This window comes from Eretmochelys imbricata, chromosome 1 (genome assembly GCF_965152235.1).
Source record: "Eretmochelys imbricata isolate rEreImb1 chromosome 1, rEreImb1.hap1, whole genome shotgun sequence".
Lineage (NCBI taxonomy): Eukaryota > Metazoa > Chordata > Testudines > Cheloniidae > Eretmochelys > Eretmochelys imbricata.
This window is the reverse complement of record NC_135572.1, coordinates 161299407-161321581: the sequence shown is the minus strand read 5'-3', so window position 1 is coordinate 161321581 and position 22175 is coordinate 161299407. Positions and strand designations below refer to the sequence as shown.

Sequence of the window (22175 nt, the reverse complement as noted above, 5' to 3'; positions counted from 1 at the left end):
GTACTCCTTTTCTTTTTAAGTATGCATGAGTAGCTTGGTTACCATGGTTACTGCATTGACATACTTGAAGTGGTTCTCACAGTCCAAGAGGCCTCAGTCCTGGGATTTTAATCAGTGCACCAAAGGCTTTTCTATATTCAAGTGGGCACAGAAAGGAGGCTGATTGCAATATTAGCTCGGGCACCTCTTGAGCCTGAAGACCTGAGGAGAAAATGTGAGTCTTGACATTCTTAATTACTCTCAAACTCTGGGAATTTACATGAGCAAAAAGTAGTTCATACAACAAAACAGTTTATTTTAATATCTGACTATACCTGAAGATTCCTGTTAGATGTAGCTATGAATCAAAATATTTGTCTACTTTGCTGAATTGGCTCTGAGGAGGCTGTTGTATAAGTGAAGCAACAATAATTTGTTGTGCACGTGTTATGCAGTATTTTCTTAAAATTTCTTAACTGAGAAGTATGTTTCCAAAACAAAAATTAAATTGCCTTATTTTTCTAACCTGGAACTCCATTTACTGAGCTCCATCTGAAAGCTAAAAGCAGGTGCTTACATGCTCAAATGCAAGAGAATTACAAGAAGGAGGGACTCTTTTTAATACAGTACTTTGTTCTATTGTGCTAACAGCAACACACTTACCTAGCTCAGAGCTCCAGTGTGGTGTGGTGTGGTGTGGTGAGGGAGGGTGGGAATGCACAGGGAGCCTTCCCCCATTTGCTTGACGTGTACAAGGGCCTGTCACAATTGCAGTTTGGGGGAGCAAAGGGGCTGCTTCCTCTATATACCTCTGGAGAGGCACAGAATCCCAATGGCTGTCCTTAAGAACTTCACTCTCCATAGCTGACCACTGGCTCTTTCTTCTGGAAAACAGTCTAAATTAAAGATAAGGCTGGTAAAAAGTTGTCAATAACTTATAAATAGAGCTGGTCAAAAATTGTTGGTCAAAATGTTTGTTTGGACAGAAACTGTCTTTTCTTATACAAGTTTTTTTCATTAAATGTCCAAATTTTGTAAAAAAAAAAAAAAGTGTTTTCAGTAAATGAACAACCAGAAATAAATAAAATAATAATAATAATCAGTTGGCCCACTCTCCCATGGTACCAGTATCTTAGGCATTATATTACTTAATCTCCTAGAAAATTTTTATACAGAAACTAACTTAATAGAAATGATGTCTGCTGGTCAACTAGGAAACAAAAAATTATAACTAATATCTCAATCTTTGCAGACAACTTTTCTGAAAAGAAATGTCCATATATGACATGGTGGGAAAAGGATTTGAATAAATGAATTACCCCAAAGGAATGGGCTTTGATCCGGAAAAGAGGACTCAGTTTGTGGTATGATAAAAGAAAATGTCTTTAAGATACTGTTTCAATGATATTTCACAGCGGTCAGGTTAAAAATATGTACAATATATAGATTGAATGGGGATAAATGTTGGCCAAATTGGGATGAAAGAGAAGATTTAATGCATATATGGTAGACAGGTCCAGTTGTTAAAGAGTATTGGGATGTGACTCATAACCAACTACTGCAAACTCTTAGCTATCTATTATCAATTGATCCTTTGTTAATCCTCCTGGGGTTTCCTAGGGGGATGTCTACACAGCAAAGAAAAACCTGCAGCTGCACAGTGCCAGCCGACTTGGACTCACGGGGCTCAGGCTGAGGGGCTTTGCATTGCTGTGTAGACTTCCAGGCTTGGGTTGGAGGCTGAGCTCTGGGACCTTCCCACCCTCCAGGGCCCTAAATCCGGGCTCCAGCCAGATTCAGGAAATCTTGGCAGGCAGACCAGTTGGAGGAAAAGGAGTGATAGGAAATTTGGTTGTCAATCATTATTTCTATGGGACTGTACTATTGTCTGGGTGGTATTTTCTCAAGAATGCAAGGATTCATTTGCTTGCACTGGTTTCCCTGCCCTCTGTTATATTTTCTTTGATTATGTTTGGAGTGGCTAAGTATTTCTCAAACATCTGGAAGTCCTGTAATCTGTGAGTATGAAAAATGACCATCTAAAATTGTTTTCCAAATACTGTGTGTTTGACAATAAACTGGACAGATAGGTTACTTAAAAATAAAGGAAAATGCTACCCTTGTATTTTGTGAGCCACACGCAATGCCATATGCTCTAAAGCAGTGGTTCCCAAACTTGTTCCGCTGCTTGTGCAGGGAAAGCCCCTGGTGGGCCAGGCCGGTTTGTTTACTTGCCGCATCCGCAGGTTTGGCTGATGGCGGCTCCCAGTGGCGGTGGTTCACTGCTCCAGGCCAATAGGAGCTGCTGGAAGTGGCGCAGGTCAAGGGAGGAAGCAATGGTTTTCAGCCTGTGGTCTGCAGATCCCTGGGGGTCCACAGACGATGTTTAAAGGGTCCACAAAAGGTGACTATGAAAATAAAGTTTCAGATCCCAGAAAAGGCATTCCATTTTTCTGATCAAAATTATGTGACTACCCCCACCTACAAGTCAAAACCCAGAAGTGTTGTTGTTACCAGAGAAGCCAACAGTTTGGCACCCTTTCTCACACTGCGTCAAATGCCAGTCCGAGCACATGTAACATTTATAGTTGAATTCTGTTCAGTCAGTTTTCAGTCTAAGACTTCTATGGTAGGGGTCCATGAACCACAGTCTGAATTTCCAAAGGGGTAGGACCTCCATCTGAAATTTTTCAGGGGTCCACAAATGAAAAAAAGGTTGAAAACCACTGCTCTAAAGAACAAAATGCAGAAGGCTGGATTGTACAGAGAAAGTAGACTATGTGGAAAAAGCAGCACAAACTGTATCTGTGAAAATGAGACAGATTCATGCATATATCTAGTTACTGTAAAGTGCCATCAGCAAGTTCCAGAATCAGTACTTTGTCTTCAGATTCGATGACCTGTATATAATTGTAAAAACAAAGTATGTAGATCATACTTGTAGGATAGGACACTGTATCCTGGAAAGCAATGACACAGAAAAGGACTTAGGAGTTATGAAAGATAAACAGCTGAACACAGAGCAGTGCTGTGGCTAAAAGGGCTAATGTGACCTTTGGCTGTATAAGCAGGGGGAATATCAAGTAGACGTAAGGCAATGGTATTACCGCTGCATTTAACTGATGATACCAGTACTGGAATACTGTGTTCTGCTCTTGTGTCCACACTTCAAAAAAAGATGTTGACAAACTGGAAAGAATTCAGAAAAGAGCTACAAGAATTATTAGAGGTCTGGAAAACATGTCACTACTAATAGTAGCGGTGATAGTAAATATTAATATTATGGTGGCACCCAAAAGCCCCAATCTGGATTGGGGCCCCATTGTGCGGCATACTGTATAGACACAGAAAACAGATAACTCCTGCACTGAAAACCGAAAAGCTAAAGAAAGGAGAGACCTTAGGCACTCAATCTATTTAGTTTATTGGAGAGAAAATTAAAGAGGTGTTTTGATCATGGCAGGGGTGCTGGAAGGGGGGCAGCCTGCGGGCAATGCCCCCCCCACTTTTTACTGGTTGTAAAGTTGAGAGATGGGGGGGCGAAGAGGAGCAAGCAGAGGGTGGGATTTTGTGGGGAAGAAGTGGTGCGGGAGCGGGGCCTCAGGGTAAGGAATGGTGTGAGGGCAGGGGCTTGAGGGAATGGGTGGCGTGAGGGTGGGGCCTTGGAGAGAAGGGGCGGTGCAGGGGCAGGTCCCCAGCGGGGAGGGGCGGCACAGGGGCTAGGGCCAGGAGTTCAGCACTGTTGGCCCCCCCATTTTTAGGGACCTTCTGCCGCTCCTGGATCATGGTCTATAAATGCCTAAACAGGGATAAGATTTCTGATTCTGGGAGGCTCTTTAATCTAGCAGGCAAAGGCATAACAAGATATAAGGCTGGAAGTTGAAGCTATATAAATTCACACTGAAAATATGGCACAAATGTTTAACAGCAAAGGTTGTTCAGCACTGAAACAGCTTATCAAGGAATGGGGTGGATCCTGTCACTTGCAGTCTTTAAATCTAGAGCTGGTTGAAACTTGGAATTTCCTTTCCATGGGAAAGTCCAACACTTTAGAAAACTAGAAATTTCTACATTTCCCACAGGATGGAAATTGTGAATTTTTTTGTTTTAGACAAATCAAACAGTTTTGGTTTGATTCTTTTCTAAATGAAATGGAGCAGCTGGCTGTCCAACTCCTGGGGGACTCCCCAAACTGTGTGACCCAGAACTCCCCATGCTTCCTGGGCTGCCGGGCTCCCAGCCATGGAGCAGGGGGTGTAGAAGACCTGAGAGCCCCAGCTTGAACTTGGGCTCTCAGGCTCCCTGCTGCAGAGCTGGGAGGCTAGACCTTGAGAGTCTGTGCTACAGGCAGGGCTCCCAGGTTTCTGGCTCTGTGGAAAGGAGCCTGGAAGCCCAGGGATCCCTTCCCCCAAGACACTATGTAGGACAGGGCTGTCCTGGAGCTGCTGACACTAGAAGCCCGGCTCCAGAGCAGCACACCAGGTAAGCTGGCGGGAAACTAGGCAGGTTTCTAATGGAAACCTGTCTGTGTTTCAGTGAAAGTTCATCAAAACCAAAATGTTTCTACAAAATATTTCAGTTTCATTGAATTGGCATTTTCTGATGAAAAACTGGTTCATTGGAAAATTCCCAACCAGCACTATTCAAATAAAGAGTGGCTGTCTCTCTAAAATTTATGTTCTATGTTAACTACAAGTTATTGAGTTGATGCAGGAATCACTAGGTGAAATTCTTTGGCCTGATTTAGGCATGAGGTCAAAACAGCTGGTCATAACGGTCCCTCTTCTGGCCTTAAACTCTATGACTCTGTGTTCATGCTGAGATAGATTTGGCAATTTCCTGCAATATCCTTGAAAGACCTTATTGCATTAAGTGTATGTATTATTGTGGGCTGGGATCGTATGTAACCTCTCTGGAGGGTGACAGATGTAAGACCTGGGAGTTAGAAAGACTATACTGAAAATGTGCCAGAGAAGTATGGACTTTTGGGACAATAAGTGTTAAGTGGATTTCCTGCGGAATCCCTTGGGAGAAGTTAATGCAAATTCCCCAACTCCAGTTATGCAAAAACCCAGCCTTTTGAAGCTGTGCCCTGAGGAGAGGGTCATTTTCTGCCAATTACCTGTTACAGAAGGCCAAGACCAAAGGCCCCAGCGGTATAAAGAAACAACCTTTGTTCTAATCCTGGATCTTTTTTAGATGGATATGAACTTGTAACCACAGGGGAAACCCAGCTGTGGGTTTTGAAGGACTAAAACCTACCAGTGCCGTAGGCTGGAGTTGCAGGGGGATGATCTCTAGTGAGTATTTTAGCATGCGTTTAGGAACTTTTATTGTTTTTATGTTTTCTCTGTAATGCTTTTACTTGAAGAATAAATGTGGTTGCTTAGAAGGAGCTGTGTGGTAACTTGTAACTCTGGGCATGACACTGGTCATAAAGCAAAGCACAGGTGCTGGCCTTTTCAGGCGGACTGGCTTGGCTGACGCTATCACGGTGTAAGGCAGGGAACTACGCAGCCTTCATATCCCCGGTCAGGAGGGAGTGATGGCTGGGAGCCAGAAGCCTAAAGACAGTGCTGTTGGTGGGCCATCGAGGGGCAATACAGCTGCAGCATCCCTGGAACTTTGACATACGCAACTAGATGGGTGATACGGTTCTCAAAATTGGATCTTTTAGGGGAGACTGTCATCATAAGCACTTATTTATACTTGCCTCATTATTAGAGGCTACCAGATGGTGCAGATTTAGCAGCACTGTTTTCCTATTAACAATGGATAAGATACTGCAAAGTCTACCAGTATTTAATCCTGTGGAAAATCATGACCTGCACCATCAAAATTTGGAGGCTGATTTAAAGGGATTACTGAATAAAATCTAAAAGGTGCAAGTGCTTTTATGTGAAACCCTCTGTAGAATATGGTAAAGTCATTGTACATTCTAGAGGAGTTCATTCATCCCTTGAATGGGAGTTGAGGGCACTCATTGCCTCACAGGAGTTCTTAACACTTGGCAGGACCAGGCCTTTTATGACTAAGGCCCTGACCCTGCGGAGACTTATGCATATGCCTCATTTTAAGTGTGTGAGTAGTCCTATTGCACTTAATGCCCTCATTGAGTTCAATTACATGCTTAAAGTTACTCACATGCATGTGGTTTTGCAGGGCCTAAGGGCCACATAGGCAGCTCATGAACTGTACAAGCTGCAGGCAGGCAGCCAGCAGTCTGGAGGAAGTTCACATCAGCCCTGGCACACCAAATGCTCCGCTTACAATAATGACTTAGTCCAGATGACCATTTGAACATGGTGGGCCTCATTGCAATGCGCTATTGAGGCCTAAAGGCTGGGCTTGCAAATTGCTGTGGTGGGGACTGTAACCAATACATTTGATTTTCTTTAGGTAAATAGCACTGAAACCTTGTCCTGTCAACTGCACTTTGAGGATTAACTTTGCCACAAAAAGAAGTGTGGAGTTGGGCCCTAGAAACTCACTTTAACTTTTTATTTTCTGAAGGGAGTATGCAAGGCACTCTGGGAAATGATTCAAGGGCAGTTAAGCAAATTTCTCCTGGTTAGGAGACACTGTGGATTGGTGGGAGTTTTGTGTGAACTTTTTTGCAACAGATACCGGGGGAGGGGAAAGGGGATGGGAAAGACATATATGGAAGAAATACGTATAGTGGAAGGGCCAGATACTGCACCCTCACCCCTATCCTGTGGAAAGAATGCAGAATCTATCCCCCAAGGACTGAGTTAGAAAGGAAATGAACTCCTGTGTGTGAACGAATCAAGTACCCCAGGCATGGCCTTGATCCTGCAATGGGTAGTATGTGTGGGGACTGCTTTACCTTGCAGGAATGGGACTTGTGCCCTCATTCAGGAAAGCACTTAAGTATGTACATAACTTCAAGGATTTAAGGCTCTCTTTGAGAGGATTGCTGCCTACAGAACATTTTCCCCCTAAAACATGTTCTGTATAAATCTAGACAATACTAAATCAGTAATTATTTGTGGATACATTATTGACAAGGTAGAAGCATATACAAAGTAAAAAACAGAATAAAATACCCCATATACAATAATTGAAGGCCTCTAAACATCTCAGATTGTCAATAGTAAAAAAAAGGCCACCACAGAAAAAATTCATATCTATGTACATAGCTCTAGCATGTAGGCCCCCAACTCGGGAAAGCATGTCAGCACAAGCTTAAATCCATTCCTGTTCAGGACAGCACTTACGCACATGCTTAATTTAGCATATGTTTCAGAGCTATCCTAAGTAGGACTGCTTTCCTGAATCAGGGCCTGAAATAATAGAATGGAAATAATAAATTGCTAAAGAAATAAAAACAATGATCAAGCGAGGAATGTTTAGGAGGAAAAGAAGGGGAAACAGAGATCAGGAAAGGGTGTGTGCCAAGCCATGTCAGTGATAATCTTATGGGAGCATTGGTATGTGCCCCATTACCCCCTTTCACTGTGTTGTGATTTGTCAGTGGAGAAGTTCTCATAACTTGGGGAATGCTTCAAGATTGCCTCTTTGGCAGTGGGCGATTTGTTTCCCACTGTGAGACGCAAGGCAATGTGACAGGTTTCAGAGTAACAGCGTATGCATCTGATGAAGTGAGCTGTAGCTCACGAAAGCTCATGCTCAAATAAATTGGTTAGTCTCTAAGGTGCCACAAGTACTCCTCTTCTTTTTAAGGCAATGTGACTTTCCATTATGAGAGTAGAGCTGGGGCTTTCTCAGTGCTCCTCAACAAAGGGCTAATTCTGTTAGAACACAATTTTCTTAGATCTGCTAGGATTTATCTTCATGGTTGTGATTTAAGGTGTATGCACGGGTATATTTTCCCCCTTCTCCAAGTACAAAATAAGAACATTTGTAGACAGTTCCTAACTTTCCTTTTCCTGCCAATCACACTGCAGTGATACTGTTAGTCTGTTAACTACCAGAGAGAGGGAATGAGGTAGCAAGAGGGAGAGAGACACTCCCACACACAGAGATCAGGGTTCCATTGCTACATTGATATTTGCTCCCACTCCCACTTCTAAAGGAGATTATCATTTCTCATCTTATTTGGGCTCATTTGCATCAGGATCACTCACCAGTGAAGAAGTAAAAGACCCTAATCTGCTTCTTGTGATAGAGATTTTAGCCCACTCACTGCAGCTTTCATACAATATGGCTATAAAAGCGGAGGGTGCTCTGCAGAAACGTGAGGTAAGGGGATCTGGATTCTTTTTATTTCATATGCATCCACATTATTTAGTCCCCCTAAGAAACTGCAATAGTAGACAACTTTTGGAAGGGAGGGTAACTAACTCTAGCATATAGAACCCTTCTGTCAGGTCTGATCTTGCTTCTGCTGAAGTCAATGAAAACTTGCTTCAGTGAGAGCAGGATTAGGTCCGAAATTCATCTTGCCTTGCTCCAGTGTTTTATTTGTGTCAGGGCTTGCTGGGGCTGAGCCGAGGCACTTCTAGTCTTGGCAGTTCATAGCCCTGGCACCTCTGGGGTCTCCACATCAGTTATAAAAGTAAAAAAACTGCTTGAGCCCCGGCATCTAATTGCTTGAGCCCCAGCAGCTCTTCCATTACAAATTAAGCACTGCCTTGCTCCCATAAATCATACCCCACAAATCAGTGGAATGAACGAGCGAGAATGAACAAAGCGTGCAGCATGTGGTCCTGACACAGCACAGAATATCTGCAGATGTTCAAGTATTTTTAAAAATTGTTACATTAGCTGTTTTTAAAGTATTTATAATACTGTATAAAATTAAGCAAGAAGATACACATAGTATTTAACATTCAGCGTGAGTATATTGATTGAGAATTCCTAAACTGTTGATAAATAAATAATCTAACTGATAAGAGTGCGTATGTGTTGCTCTTAAAAGGTGCCATAGTGGTCTTGGAAATTGTCCTACCTACCCACAGAAGAGGTAATGGCAATGCAGGTTCCCTCACTGCCTCCTCAGTTTGCCTGAAACCTCACCTGGATTATATGCTTCCAACTATTAAGGCATTTCCCCTCCCCCCTACTTCTATGCAAACAATCAAGAAAACAATCACTCGGCCTAATTCTGAAAACACTTATGCACATAAGCAGTCCCCTTGAAGCTGATGGGGCTACTTACATTAGTAAGCACCACAAGGGTGATCTTACAGGTTCATGCCCTGTGAGTGTATTTGTTAATGTTTGCCTGGCACCACTGAAATGAATAGTTGGAAATGTTCCCTCCAGGTTGAGGTTTGGCACATTAATGGAGGAGTGAAGGAAGCCTGCATTGCCACTGCCTGCACTGTGCTAGTTCTATGGATAGACTGGACAACTTCTAGGATCATTAGCCTTAAAAAGCACCAAACTCCCCTTCTCACACATATATACGATAGTTAAAAGACACAGTTGAAAAAATTCTACACTAGAAACCAAAACCCCTCAAAATACTAAAAAACAAACAAGCTAAGAATTGGCATGGAGTGAAAGGGCAGAGAATGGTAGGGGGGTGCTGGGTTGAGCTATCTTACATGGGCAATGAAAGTGGCTAAAATGGTAAAAGAAACCTTCCAAAAGAGGTTCTGATTTAAAAAGAATGCACATGATTGAAAACGTATTGGGTTGTTCTTAAATCTTACTGATAGTCTCAGAAATTTGATAGCAGTATCTGCAACATGTGTATCACTAATATGTTCTCTTTTGTTCAAAGATATATTTGCAGCTCTATCAATTCTGTGTATCCTTTCTTTTCATCGTTCTTTATATCCATTTAGATCACTCCCAAGTAACAAGAGAAAGCCCCTCATCTTTTTTAAAAAATATCGTGTTCGTGTTTTTCCTCTTTCAGTCAAATGACTAATTATAAAAATTCAATACTAGATGTCAGCACAGCTTTCCATAAGCATTTGTAAATGAGGATGCAATAAATAATTTTTCATGATGAAGCAAGAGCTATTTATAGGCTTGGAAAGATTAGATTTTTAATGGTAAATGTTAAACATCAACTTCATCATAAACACACAAACCAAAGAAAAATTATTTCCATAGATAATATTCAAAATTTACAGATAGTCATAGAAAGAAAAATGCTGCCTGAGAACTTAAGAGTTTGATTTAAGGCAAACATTTTGACATATGATGTTGACAGTTTGTGTTTTAGCAGTTATAATGCTTGAACTTTTTGAATCTCAACATCTACTGTCATTAAATAAAAATAACGAGGAGTCCTTATGGCAACTTAGAGACTAACAAATTTATTTGGGCATAAGCTTTTGTGGCTATAAGCCACTTCATCAGAGGCATGGAGTGGAAAATACATTAGGTAGGTATATATATTACAGCACATGAAAAGATGGGAGTTGCCTTACCGAGTGGGCGGTCAGTGCTAAAGAGGCCAATTCAGTCATGGTAGATGAGGCCCATTCTCAACAGTTGACAAGAAGGGGTGAGTATCAACAGAGGGAAAATTATTTTTTGTAGCGACCCAGCCACTCCGAGTCTTTATTCAGGCCTAATTTGATGGTGTCAAGTTTGCAAATTAATTCCAGTTCTGCAGTTTATCGTTGAAGTCTGTTGTTGAAGAATTGCCACTTTTAAGTCTGTTAAACCTACTAAAATGATTTTTGTATCCAACTAGGTGCAGACAAAAAATAACTCACAAAAAGCATAAAATGTCATTGTTTGCTACTGTCAGGGCCTGATCCTTCAGTTACCTGTGTGTAACTTTACACACATGAGTAGTTCCATTGACTTCAAAGGGACTACTTATGTAAGTGTTTAATTTGATTCTGTAGCTAGAAAAAGACAACTATCATTACTAACTTGACTCAAGTCCTTACTGTGTCTCTCTGTATATACTCTATTCCCTGGTCATACCTATGTTCACAGGTGCCGACTTCCTCTGTTCCCAGGAGCTGCTTGACTCCCGCTCTGCGGAAATTTCATGCCTAAATTAACACACAGTTATGAACCTTGTATTGACATTTTGGCTCCATTCAATATATAGTGGATAGAGAAGAACTGGTAGCTCTTGGCCACAATGGAAGTTTTTTGAGTTTTGCCACTTAAGAAATAAACAAAAGTAGACAGACACTTCCTGTAGTAAATAATAACACCATTTTAATTCAGATCCTCAGCTAGTGTAAACCAGGATAGCTCTATGGACTTTAACAGAGCAATGCTGATTTACATCAGATGAGGAGCGTCCCTTCTGTTTGATATTTAACAACAGACTTCTACTTTTTGTGTCATAAGACTTTTGAGTCTCTTGTTAGTTTTTTGTCTTTTACTACAGCGAGGGGGAAATAAGTTCTCCAAACCACACCAAGGTGATGTAGCTGGCTCATTAGGCCATGTTCTGATCTCAGTAACACTGATGGTGCCAGTCTAAAGTAACTCCACTGAATTCAGTGGCATTACTCCAGATTTGCACCAGAATAACTGAGCAGAATATTTCTTTAAACTGACATTTTTAGTCTCCTTTTCTCACAAGGACTCCAGACTGTTACTCTTCTCCCTATGGCAGGAATATTTTCCCTGATCCTGTATGCCAGGCAACCTTACACCTCTTGTACTGTATAAATAAATATAATAATTAATAGGGCCTAAAGGAAGGGCTTCCATGTCAGATGACAGTCTCCAATTTTCCCTTTGGTTTAGCAGAAACTGTTTTCTAGAGGGTCAAGTCCTTTAAATGTATAACTAGAACATTTTAAAGCTATATTTAACAGGAAACAATGCCTAGGGCTTTATATGTGGGTGTGCTAAGGTGTCACAGCGCCTTTGTAGAACTACACCAGGCTGCTGTATTTGGTTCCTTAGACTTGTGTGCTATTACATTTCTCATGGTCTGGGTAAACAATGCTCTCTTTTTTCTTGGCCTCTCTGGAACACTTCCTGGACATAAGCTCTCGATCATGTTACCCCTTCATCAACATGGAACCCATCTGCCTTAGGCCCCCAGGACCAGTGCTGACACCGCCAGACTTCTCAGTAGCTTAAACACAACTTTTCCCCAAAGCTCCAACCTTGTGGTTACTCTGGTTTACAGTTCACATCCTTAGGGACACGTGATAATTGAACACACAGACTTTGAAAGGGTTCTAAAAACTAGTCACTCTTTATCTAGCACAAGAAGTATACAGATCTAGACAAAGTAATAAACAGCTACACGCATTGTCTTTGTCTGGAGTGGCTCATGACTGTGAATGCTGACCTCAGGTAGACTGTCAAAAACAGGGCAGACAGCCCAAGCTGGTGTTGTGTTCTATAATTAGAATTCACCAAGCCAGGGACAAATGTGAACTCCTGGATCACTGTACCAATCTTACCATGGAGTCACAAAAACAACGAGGAGTCCAGTGGCAGCTTAAAAACTAACAGATTTATTTGGGCATAAGTTTTCATGGGTAAAAAACACACTTCTTCAGATGCATGGAGTGAAAATTACAGATGCAGACATAAATATACTAACACACGAAGAGAAGGGAGTTACCTTACAAGTGGAGAACCAGTGATGACAGGGCCAATTCAATCAGGGTGGATGTGGTCCACTCACAATAATTGATGAGGAGGTGTCAATACCAAGAGAGGGAAAATTGCTTTTGTAGTGAGCCAGCCACTCCTAATCCCTATTCAAGCCCAAATTAATGGTGTTAAATTTGCAAATGAATTGTAGTTCGGCAGTTTCTCTTTGAAGTCTGTTTTTGACGTTTTTTTGTTGAAGTATGGCTACTTTTAAATCTGCTATAGAATGTCCAGGGAGATCGAAGTGTTCTCCTACTGGCTTTTGTATGTTACCATTTCTGATGTCTGATTTGTGTCCATTTATTCTTTTAAGTAGAGACTGTCCAGTTTGGCCAATGTACATGGCCGAGGGGCATTGCTGGCACATGATGACATGTATCACATTAGTAGATGTGTAGGTGAATGAGCCCCTGATGGTGTGGCTGATGTGGTTAGGTCCTATGATGATGTCCCTTGAATAGATATGGGGACAGAGTTGGCAACGTGGTTCAAAAACCAGTAGGAGAGCACTTGAGTCTCCCTGGACACTCAATAACAGACATAAAAGTGGCAATTCTTCAATAAAAAAACTTCAAAAACAGACTGCAACGAGAAACTGCAGAACTGGAATTAATTTGCAAACTGGACACCATCAAATTAGGCTTGAATAAAGACTGGGAGTGGATGGGTCACTACAAAAAGTAATTTTCCCTCCGCTGATACACCTTCTTGTCAACTGTTGTAAATGGGCGAGGTCCACCTTGATTGAATTGGCCTCGTTAGCACTACAAAAGTAATCAACTGTTGAGAATAGGCCACTTCCACCTTAATTGAATTGGCCTAGTTACCACTGTCCCCTTCACTTAGTAAGGCAACTCCCATCTTTTCATATATATACTGCTTACTGTATTTTTTACTCCATGCATCTGATGAAGTGGGTTCTAGCCCACAACAGCTTATGCCCAAATAAATTTGTTAGTCTCTAAGGTGCTACAAGGACTCCTCATTGTTTTTACTGCTGCACCAGTGAGTCTAAGGAAAAAGTTTTCAATGGCAAAAAAGCAGGTAATGGTCAATACCCTAAAAAGAACACCGTGCAGATAAAGCAATGGAAGTAGCAAAACCCATGCAATCTTCAGCTCAAACCCATATCGGAAAAGTCCTGTAGAATCATAGAATCATCACATTAGAAGGGACTGCAAGGGTCATCTAATCTAACCTCCTTTTAATAGAATTTAATAGAAAATGATGACTTTCCTGTAGAACAGAAAAGATATATTTTCATGATATAAAAGACTAGAGGAGGTTCAAGATAACCTATAGAAAGGAGATAATTTGCTATAAATCTCTCTAGTTTTTTAGAGTAATTTCTGTAGAATCCTACTGTTTTATCCCTATTAAATTCTGTAGGACTTTTCCATAAGCATATGCACATAGCAGGATGGAAATCTGAATTAGAGACTGAGGCCCAGATCCACTAAGGTATTTAGGGTCCTAACTTCCATTGAAATCAATAAAAGTGAGGAGCATATGACCTTTGAGTATCTGGGCTTTAGGCCCCAGTCCAGCAGAATGCTTAAATGTGTGCTTAATTTTAAGCCTGTATCCCACCAAAGTTATTTACTGATTATCTGTATTACAATAGCAGCTGAAAAGCCCCAGTCCGGATAAGGGCCCCATTTTGTGAGGCATTGTACATACACATGGTAAAAGGCAGCCCATGCCCCAAATTACTGGCAATATAAACAGACGAGAGACGAGTGGGCAAGAGGGAGTATTATTACCTCCATTTTACAGATGGGGAATGAAGAGAGAAAGTGACTTGTTTAAGATTTCACAGGAAATCTTTTGGAGAGCTGAGAAGCGAAGCCATCTCTTCTGAATTCTAGTTCAGTGCCTTAACCACAAGATGCTCCTTTCTCTACTCCTGAGAGCATTCTGTGCCAAAAACTTAAAAATTCTGCACCAAAAAGTTAAAAATTTTGTGCACAATATTTTAAAATTCTGCAAAATTCTGCAAGTTTTATTTGTCAATAAATAAATGCAGAGGCTCCAGCATGGCAGTAGGGAGCACAGGCCACTGGCTGCACGAAGGTGAGACATCACCCTGCACCTCCACACACCCCACCCCTGAGACACGGACTCAGCGGTGAGGCTGCACATGACCCTGGCACAGCACAAGGCCTGGGCCTGCCCCAGAAACACCCTGGGGCCCTTCCCCTCTGTGCCAGGCACACCAGGTGTGGAGCAGGCAGGCTCAACCAGGCAGGATCCAATTTTAGGGGGCTCAGTCTGGGGGGATCCAGGTGTGGGGTGAGAGGATTCTGTGTGGATCAGTCTGGGTGCAGGCAGCTCAGTGGAGGGTCTAGGTGTGGGGGGATCTGGATGCACACAGGCTCGTTGGTGGAGTTCCAGGGGCAATGGGACTCTGCAGGGGCTTCCAGATGAAGGTGATTGAGGCTCAGCAGAGGGGTCTTGGTGTGGGGGTCTCAGTGGGGGGGGTGTCTGGGTGCTGGAGAACTGGGGCTTGGTGGGGTCAGGGTCTGGGTGCAGCTAGTTGGAGGTCAGTGGTGTCGGGTCTGGCTGTGGGGGCTCAAGGTGGTGCAGGGGGTGGTGCATCAGGGTGGAGGTTTGAGTGCAGGGAGCTCAGTGGGGGTTGGTCTGGGTGCATGGGTGGGGGTCTGGAGGCAGGGGGTCTGGGTGTAGGCAGCCTCCAGATGCAGGGGCTAAGGTTCAGTAGGGTGGGATTTGGGTATGGAGGGCTAGGGGGGTTCTGGATGTACTGGGTGAGACTTGGCAGGGGTGTCTGAGTATGGGAGGTCTGGACGCATGGGGGTTATGTGGATGGGGGAGCAGGTCCCCATTGAGTGACACCCTCCCCACCCCCCACAGCTGAGGAGCAATGGGGTCAGAAAGCAGGGGAGGATGCTGAGCTTCCTGCAGCTGGGGAAGGCTTCTGGGGCTGGGTTTGACACAGCCCCAGCCACTCCTTGTAGGGGAAGAGGAAGTCCCACCCTCTCCTGCCGCCAGCACAGGTTAGGAGCCACTGGCTGGGGTGTCTCCAGCCACACAATGATTTACCCCTCCACCGGCTGCTCCGGGTGCCTGAAACAATGTACCTGCGCAGTTAGGGAGTGGTGCGTGACTGCTCTTGCAGCTTCCCTTTGCTTCCCCGTCAGAAAGTCATTTTTCTGTAGGGAAGCAAAGTAATATGCAGGGGACATGAATTCTGCAGACATGCAGTGGTGCAGAATTCCCCCAGGAGTATTTCTCCTGAAGCAGCCTTAATATGGTGAATATTGAAAATATCCTGTTATGACTTGGAAGGAAACCACACTTAACTGTAGTGCACGTGTAACACTGACAGACCCCAGTCGTTGGCGAGCAGGGTTGAACCTGGGGTCTCTGGAGCTTAGTGCACGAGCATCTACTGCATGAGCTAAAAGCCACAAGGCCTTTAGCTAAGGCTGTAGTAGACTCATTAATCTCCAAGTGGTCTCAGTGCCACTAGAGGGGATGGAGCACCACACCCAGGAGGTGTGTGGGTTATACATGTAAGGCTGACAGATATGGCTCAGTACTCTGTGTAGGCACATGGGCCTCAGCTAATGTTTAAAAAATATTCATAGTAGTGCAGGTACACAGGCCCATTAAGGACTCTTAGGGAAGTGCATGGCAGAAAGGAGCAAGGCCTGTGTCTTCCATTTTCTGGGCAAAATGCTGTGGACTGGGAGGTTTTACCTATACAAATTCATGGTTTTGAAGAGGCTAAACCTAGAGAGCACAGGCTCGCGTAGGCAGTCGCTGCAAATGTGTCAGCACAGCAGGGGTAGGGCCAGGCAATCATTCAGAACCCAAAAATCCATGAGGAAATTCTGTGCACACCGTACACATCTGGGAACATCTTCACAGAGTGATTTCCCCTCCATGGGTCATCTCCCCTGCCCTGAACAATGACAAGAGGGTCTGCAAGTAGACGCGTCTGAAAAAAATTGGCCAAAACTTTTTTTTTTAGGTGGAAAACGGCTTTATGTCCAAAATGAAAATCCATTTTGGTCAAATCTGAAAATATATTTTGGTAAAAAAATTTAATTTTTTGAAAACCAAACGTTTTTACTGAAAACTGAAACACTTTGCCAAAAAAGTGTTTTGAAAATGGAATATTTTGGTTTTCCCTTCATAGTTTTAACCTTTTAACTAAAAACTGTCCTACTCCCCCGCAACCAGGAAATTTAAGTAAGACAAAGAAAATTTTTCTAAATTGCCTGCAAAAAATAATTGATGTTTTCAACATCTCTACTTTCAAGAGTCCAACGGCTGGTTCCCCACACTCTGAACAGGCAAATGTCTGTGATATGAGAAGCCATGGTGAAAGAATTATGGCTGTTCTTTGTGAAAGAAGTTGCACTGTAACTCACAGTGGAGTCCTAGTAGACCATGTTACATGTAGTGGCTGTTCCTTGATGCCCTCTCCCTTCTGGCTAGCCATAGCCCACTAAGCACAAGGAGCAAGTTGTGGCTGCATGGAGCAGGGATGCAACCATATAACCAATCTTTCACTTCACTGTGACCCTTCTGATTCCTATGTACCCCATGCAGCAAACTGGACTATATGCCACTGGTGCATGCATTGAGCAGGACTGAAAATGTATACATTGAGAGGAGCTGGAAGTTTGAGGAATTTCAATACCTGCTTTATGGCACTGAAAGGTAGCAGCAGCTCAGCTGTTAGTGAGGAAGGCAAACAGAACTTCAGCATACTGAACTAAAGATGAGCCAAAACAGGGTCGTTTTGGAAGTCGCCTATTTTAATATTAGGTATTTTTTTAACTTCCAGATTCCCCCTGTTCACTTGTAAGCAGGAAGGATGGTCTTGTGGTTAAGGCATTGGACGCAAACTCAGCAAAGGGGGATTCTCTTGCTGGCTCTCCCACAGTTTTTCTGTTTACATTTGGGTAAACCACAATTTTATAAAGTGCCTGCAAATATTATGTGCCCACAGCTTTAGATATTTAGGTCCCACACCTGCAACTGCATCTGTGTGGGCAGATCCCTGAACCTTCATGGAGTCCCACTGAGTTGTGCTGACCCCACAGAGGTGTCTGGATCCACTTGCAGGGAGCAACTTTCAGGATAACAACCTTAATCTCTCTCTGAGCCTCAATTCCCCGTCTGTATAATCGGGCTAATGATACTTAAAGGATTGTTGTGAGGATAAATCTATTAATGTTTGCAACTGCTCAGCTACTACAATGATGAGAAGCATAGAGAAAAAACAGCTTATACACAAAACTGAAAATATTATCACGATAGTCATTCTTGCCTTGCCTCTGGGATTACCAGGGGAATAAAATAAAAACAGGTAAGAGTCCAAGGACTCTGCGTCAGTGAGCAGCAAATGCTTCCACCAAAACTAAATAAGCTTACTGAATTTATCTGGGTAAGAAAATTTAGGGGGGGTGAGGGGAACTTCAGCTATATGAATGAAAGAACATTGCAAAAGCAAAATATTATTAGAGTGAAAATGCATTCAATTCATATTTTTTTTTGGTTTCTAAGAATCACACCTCTGGGTGCATGCACGCAATTTCTTTCAAAAGAGTAAAAGAACATTCAACTTCTTAAAATTAGCATAATGGAATTTAAAGTGTATGATGAAGCAAGTAAAAAATGGTAAGTATCAATTGGACTGAAAACAATTAAACAATTAGACATTGCTTTGCTCCAGTAAATGCACCTTTCTAACTGAGATTCCAATCCATACAGGCAGACTGCTGTGCCAGAGCAGAAACCTTTCAACTCTGGCTGCGTGTGATCATTTGCAGGAAGGGGAACTTAAAGGCCAAAAAACCTGGATAAAGATTAAATGGAGCTAGTGGTTACCATGCTTATATTCAGAACCAGACAGGTTTCCATTCTTGCACTAAGGGCCAGACTGTGATTCCATTATTCACATTAGTGAGCAGTTACTCCACAGAGACAGTCGCTTCAAAAGTGTGCTAGGAGCCTTACAAACATATTAAAAAAACATATCCCTGAACAGAAGCGCTTACAATCTAAAGACAATTAACAGGCAAATGAAGGGAAGAAGGCATGTGGCGTATTTTTATATATATATCTGAAAAGTGGATTTATGTCTAGTAACAATGGAGTTCACTGCAGGCCTCAGACTGGAGATGATCTATAATAAAGCAATAGCCCCGAATCTTGCTTGCCTTATGCATGCGAGAAGTGTCATTGACATTAATGGGACCATTCATGTGAGTAAAATGAGTTGGATTTGGCGCCAAGAACAGTTATTCAGAACTTTAAGGACACTTACGTTCGTGACCAGATATTTTCATGGTATTTCAAGAACCTGAATCGGAGTAAAAGAAGGACATTGAAGTGGTTTTGGACATTCTGCACAGAGCAATCCCAGAGGATTAAGCTCCCAAGGAACCTGCGGCTCTGAAGAATATAAACTTGCCTTTGTATGTATGCCACCATGTATGTTTTTAATTCCTTGCATGGGCAGAAGCCCAACGCTTTAATTTTAGAAGATCAAGCTAATTTCCCTATCAAAAGTACATGGGGAAAAAGAGAGAGAGTAGTCTCTGTAGTACCATTTTTTTTCTCTTCCCCACATTCTAGGAAAGAACCTCTTGGTGGCTCTGCAGGGATCCAGAGCTGAGAATAACTGCTAGAGAATGGCAATATCTAAGGTCATAAGAAGAAATAACTCTATATACTCTTCTCTCTGCCCTCTTTTCCCTTTGGTCTAAAACTCGCAGCTGTTCTAACATTTTATTTTGTGACTGCAGTTTTCAAAGGATACTGGCGACACACACATTGTACGTATGTAAATAATTCAATTATAATTGTCTCTCGGAGTTAAACTATAAATATAGAAGTGTTTTATTTTCCCATCACTAAGACTTTGTGGCTTTTCTGGCTTGTTCCATCTAAGATTTGTACTGAGTGGATAAGAGGGATTAAGAGATAATCAAAGAATATTCTGTGGTTACAAGCATGAATTATTTTGTTTAACTTTTTTTTAATTACATCTTTCCTCCAAAAAGAGGAGTAAAATGCAAAGCCCTCCTTTTTTGTGTTTTAATCATTTGAACCTACACAGAACTGTACAAAAGAGAAACACAATTCAACGTATCTGCTGTTTCTTTTCAAAATGGCCACCAAGACCTCAACACTGTTCCCTAGAGGACCCCAGAAAGGGAGGAAAGCATAGGAGCAACTTCTGAATCGATATGCAGCTCCCATTATAAATGGCGGGGTGGAGATAAGGAGAGACTAGTGGTCTAGTTTAGCCTTCTAAGTGGCCCATGCTTGCGAACTCAGGGCATGGTCACCTGTCAAAAAATGAATGGAGAAATAAGGTATAAAGCTATTACTACTATCCTCTCCCATCAGGTCTGTGGTAAACTCCTGCCTGCTTCCTACAATCAGTGTTGTAGAGTTCTCTCTTTAGGGATGCATTCTTGGAGCACTAACTGGTGGGAGAGATCCTGGCAGTGTAGTTCTGGTAGTCATATTTCTATGTCATGTTGGAGGCAAAGAGTCTGCGATGGGTCTGGCGTATCTGCATGAATGCCCTTGACATCAGTGGGTGTTTGTATGTTGATCTTGTTGGGGGAAAGGCTACACTCTGCTGAGTCCCACAGAAGGGAGAACACCCTTAAATCCCCAAGCAATAGCACAGAGTTTGGGTACAAAGGAGCAAAATTATTTTCCAATGTACCATTTGTTTTTATTTCTTTCAGATGGCTTCGAAGAGGTTCAAAATTCTTTTGTTTTTAATTGTAGTATTGGCCTCTGCTTGTTTGTATTTGATTGAAATTGGTATATTCTGTCAAAAGAAGGAAGAGGCCACGTCACTGACTTTTATAACAGAGAGCGGAAACTTTTTGCAGTTGCCAGATATAGACTGCAGTAGGACTCCTCCGTTCCTGGTACTCCTTGTGACATCGTCACATGGCGAGAATAAAGCTAGGATGGCTATCCGTGAAACCTGGGGGAAACACAGATTAGTTGCTGGCAACCTCATCGTGACATATTTTCTTCTGGGAACCACCATGAGCCAAAATGATCAAACTGGTATTATTGCTGAAAGTCAGAAATACAGAGACATTATCCAGAAGGATTTTATAGATGCATATTACAATTTGACTTTAAAGACAATGATGGGAATTGAATGGGTTCACAAATTTTGTCATCAATCCAGGTTTGTGATGAAAACTGACACAGATATGTTTGTCAATATCTTTTACCTGACCGAACTTCTTTTAAGAAAAAACAGAAACACTAGATTCTTCACAGGCTTTTTAAAGATGAATGACTTCCCAATAAGAAAGATATATAGTAAATGGTATGTGAGTAAAGATGAATATCCAGGACGCACATATCCTCCATTTTGTTCAGGGACTGGTTATGTTTTCTCCACCGATGTTGCTAGTCAGATTTATAAAATTTCAGAAAGTGTCCCTTTTATTAAACTGGAGGATGTTTTCATAGGACTGTGTCTTGCTAAACTAAAAATCAACCTGGAGGAACTTCATTCAGAACAGACATTCTTCTCAGACAGGGTTGAGTTCTCTCTTTGTCGCTTCAAGAAAATTGTGACATGCCATTATGTGAAACCTCATGAACTGCTGATCTACTGGAATGCACTGGAGAGCTCAATGGATGAAAAATGCCCAGATGATTGAAATAGCTGAGCTAACAAAAAGTGACACAAAAAAGCTCCAGGACCAGCCTTTAGAAGGGTTACCACCTGGCCAGTAGTTGAGTGGCCGGGCCATTTTTTTATGGATTTGCCAGTTGCCAGAAAAATAATTTAATCTGCCTTTTTTTTTTACATGGGTCTAAAGATTTGAATTATTATCACCACATTACACTGGGATATCTAATGTTAAAATTTTCTGTGTCCAGCTAAAGATTCTGCAGTGTTTAAGTAAGAAAATGATGTTATCAATCTTATCTATATGTGTTATCTCTCTAGATACTGTAAGTGGCTATTGGGGGCAGGATTTGCAGGGGTCTTGTAGGGGTGGGAGTGGTGCCGGGGTTTTTTTGCATTTCAAAGGTGGTAAACCTAGCTTTTAGTCAGGCAAAACTCGGCCACAGAAGTCAGGCTGGGGACCTGTACAGTCAAAAAGACACAGATAAATATTTTAATCTCTTGCCCCTCTGCAAATTTGCTGTTATTTATTTGCAAACACTGGACTTTCTTTAGAGCAAAAGACAACAAAACTGCTTTGTCTCTGTACCAACACGTATAGTAATGTCAGCAGAAGGCTGGGAATGCTTACATATGATTTGGTTCTCTCTATCCTTTTTTCGTTTTCCCTAACATTAAAAGTTTACAGTCCAAAGTCCATTCCCTGACACATTATAACAAGGTTAGGCCACACTCCTGTAATGAGCTCTGTGTGAGCAGAGACATGCATCTGCATGAAACCCTTTACCCTGCTGAAGTTGATGGGGCTTTGCACAGGTGTACAGATCTACCTATTCAGAGCCTGTTGGAGGAGCAGGGTCTTAAGTACCATAGGTTAACTTCTGAGCCTTTAAGATCACTGCATTAGTTTTCTATTATACATTTCACATTTAAAATTATGCATACAAGGCTTAATCGAGAGCCCAATGGAAAGAAAAAATCAGTAGTGCTGACAGAATATTGGATTTGGTAA

At 42.2% G+C, this 22175-nt stretch overlaps 2 protein-coding genes across 2 annotated transcripts in view; both read left to right on the top strand.

Annotated features, from left to right (window-relative positions):
- The first annotated feature begins 1289 nt into the window (after positions 1-1289).
- IGSF5 (immunoglobulin superfamily member 5) overlaps positions 1290-22175 on the top strand; it is a 93519-nt gene continuing 72633 nt past the window's right edge. The window contains exon 1 of the mRNA XM_077807242.1: positions 1290-1343. Within this exon, the coding sequence (XP_077663368.1) occupies positions 1290-1343 (54 nt within the window). The remainder of the gene's footprint in view (positions 1344-22175) is intronic.
- B3GALT5 (beta-1,3-galactosyltransferase 5) lies at positions 18633-21191 on the top strand. Its single transcript, XM_077806181.1, has 2 exons — positions 18633-18746; positions 20247-21191. The coding sequence occupies exons 1-2, from the start codon at positions 18633-18635 to the stop codon at positions 21189-21191; spliced, it is 1059 nt and encodes a 352-aa protein (XP_077662307.1).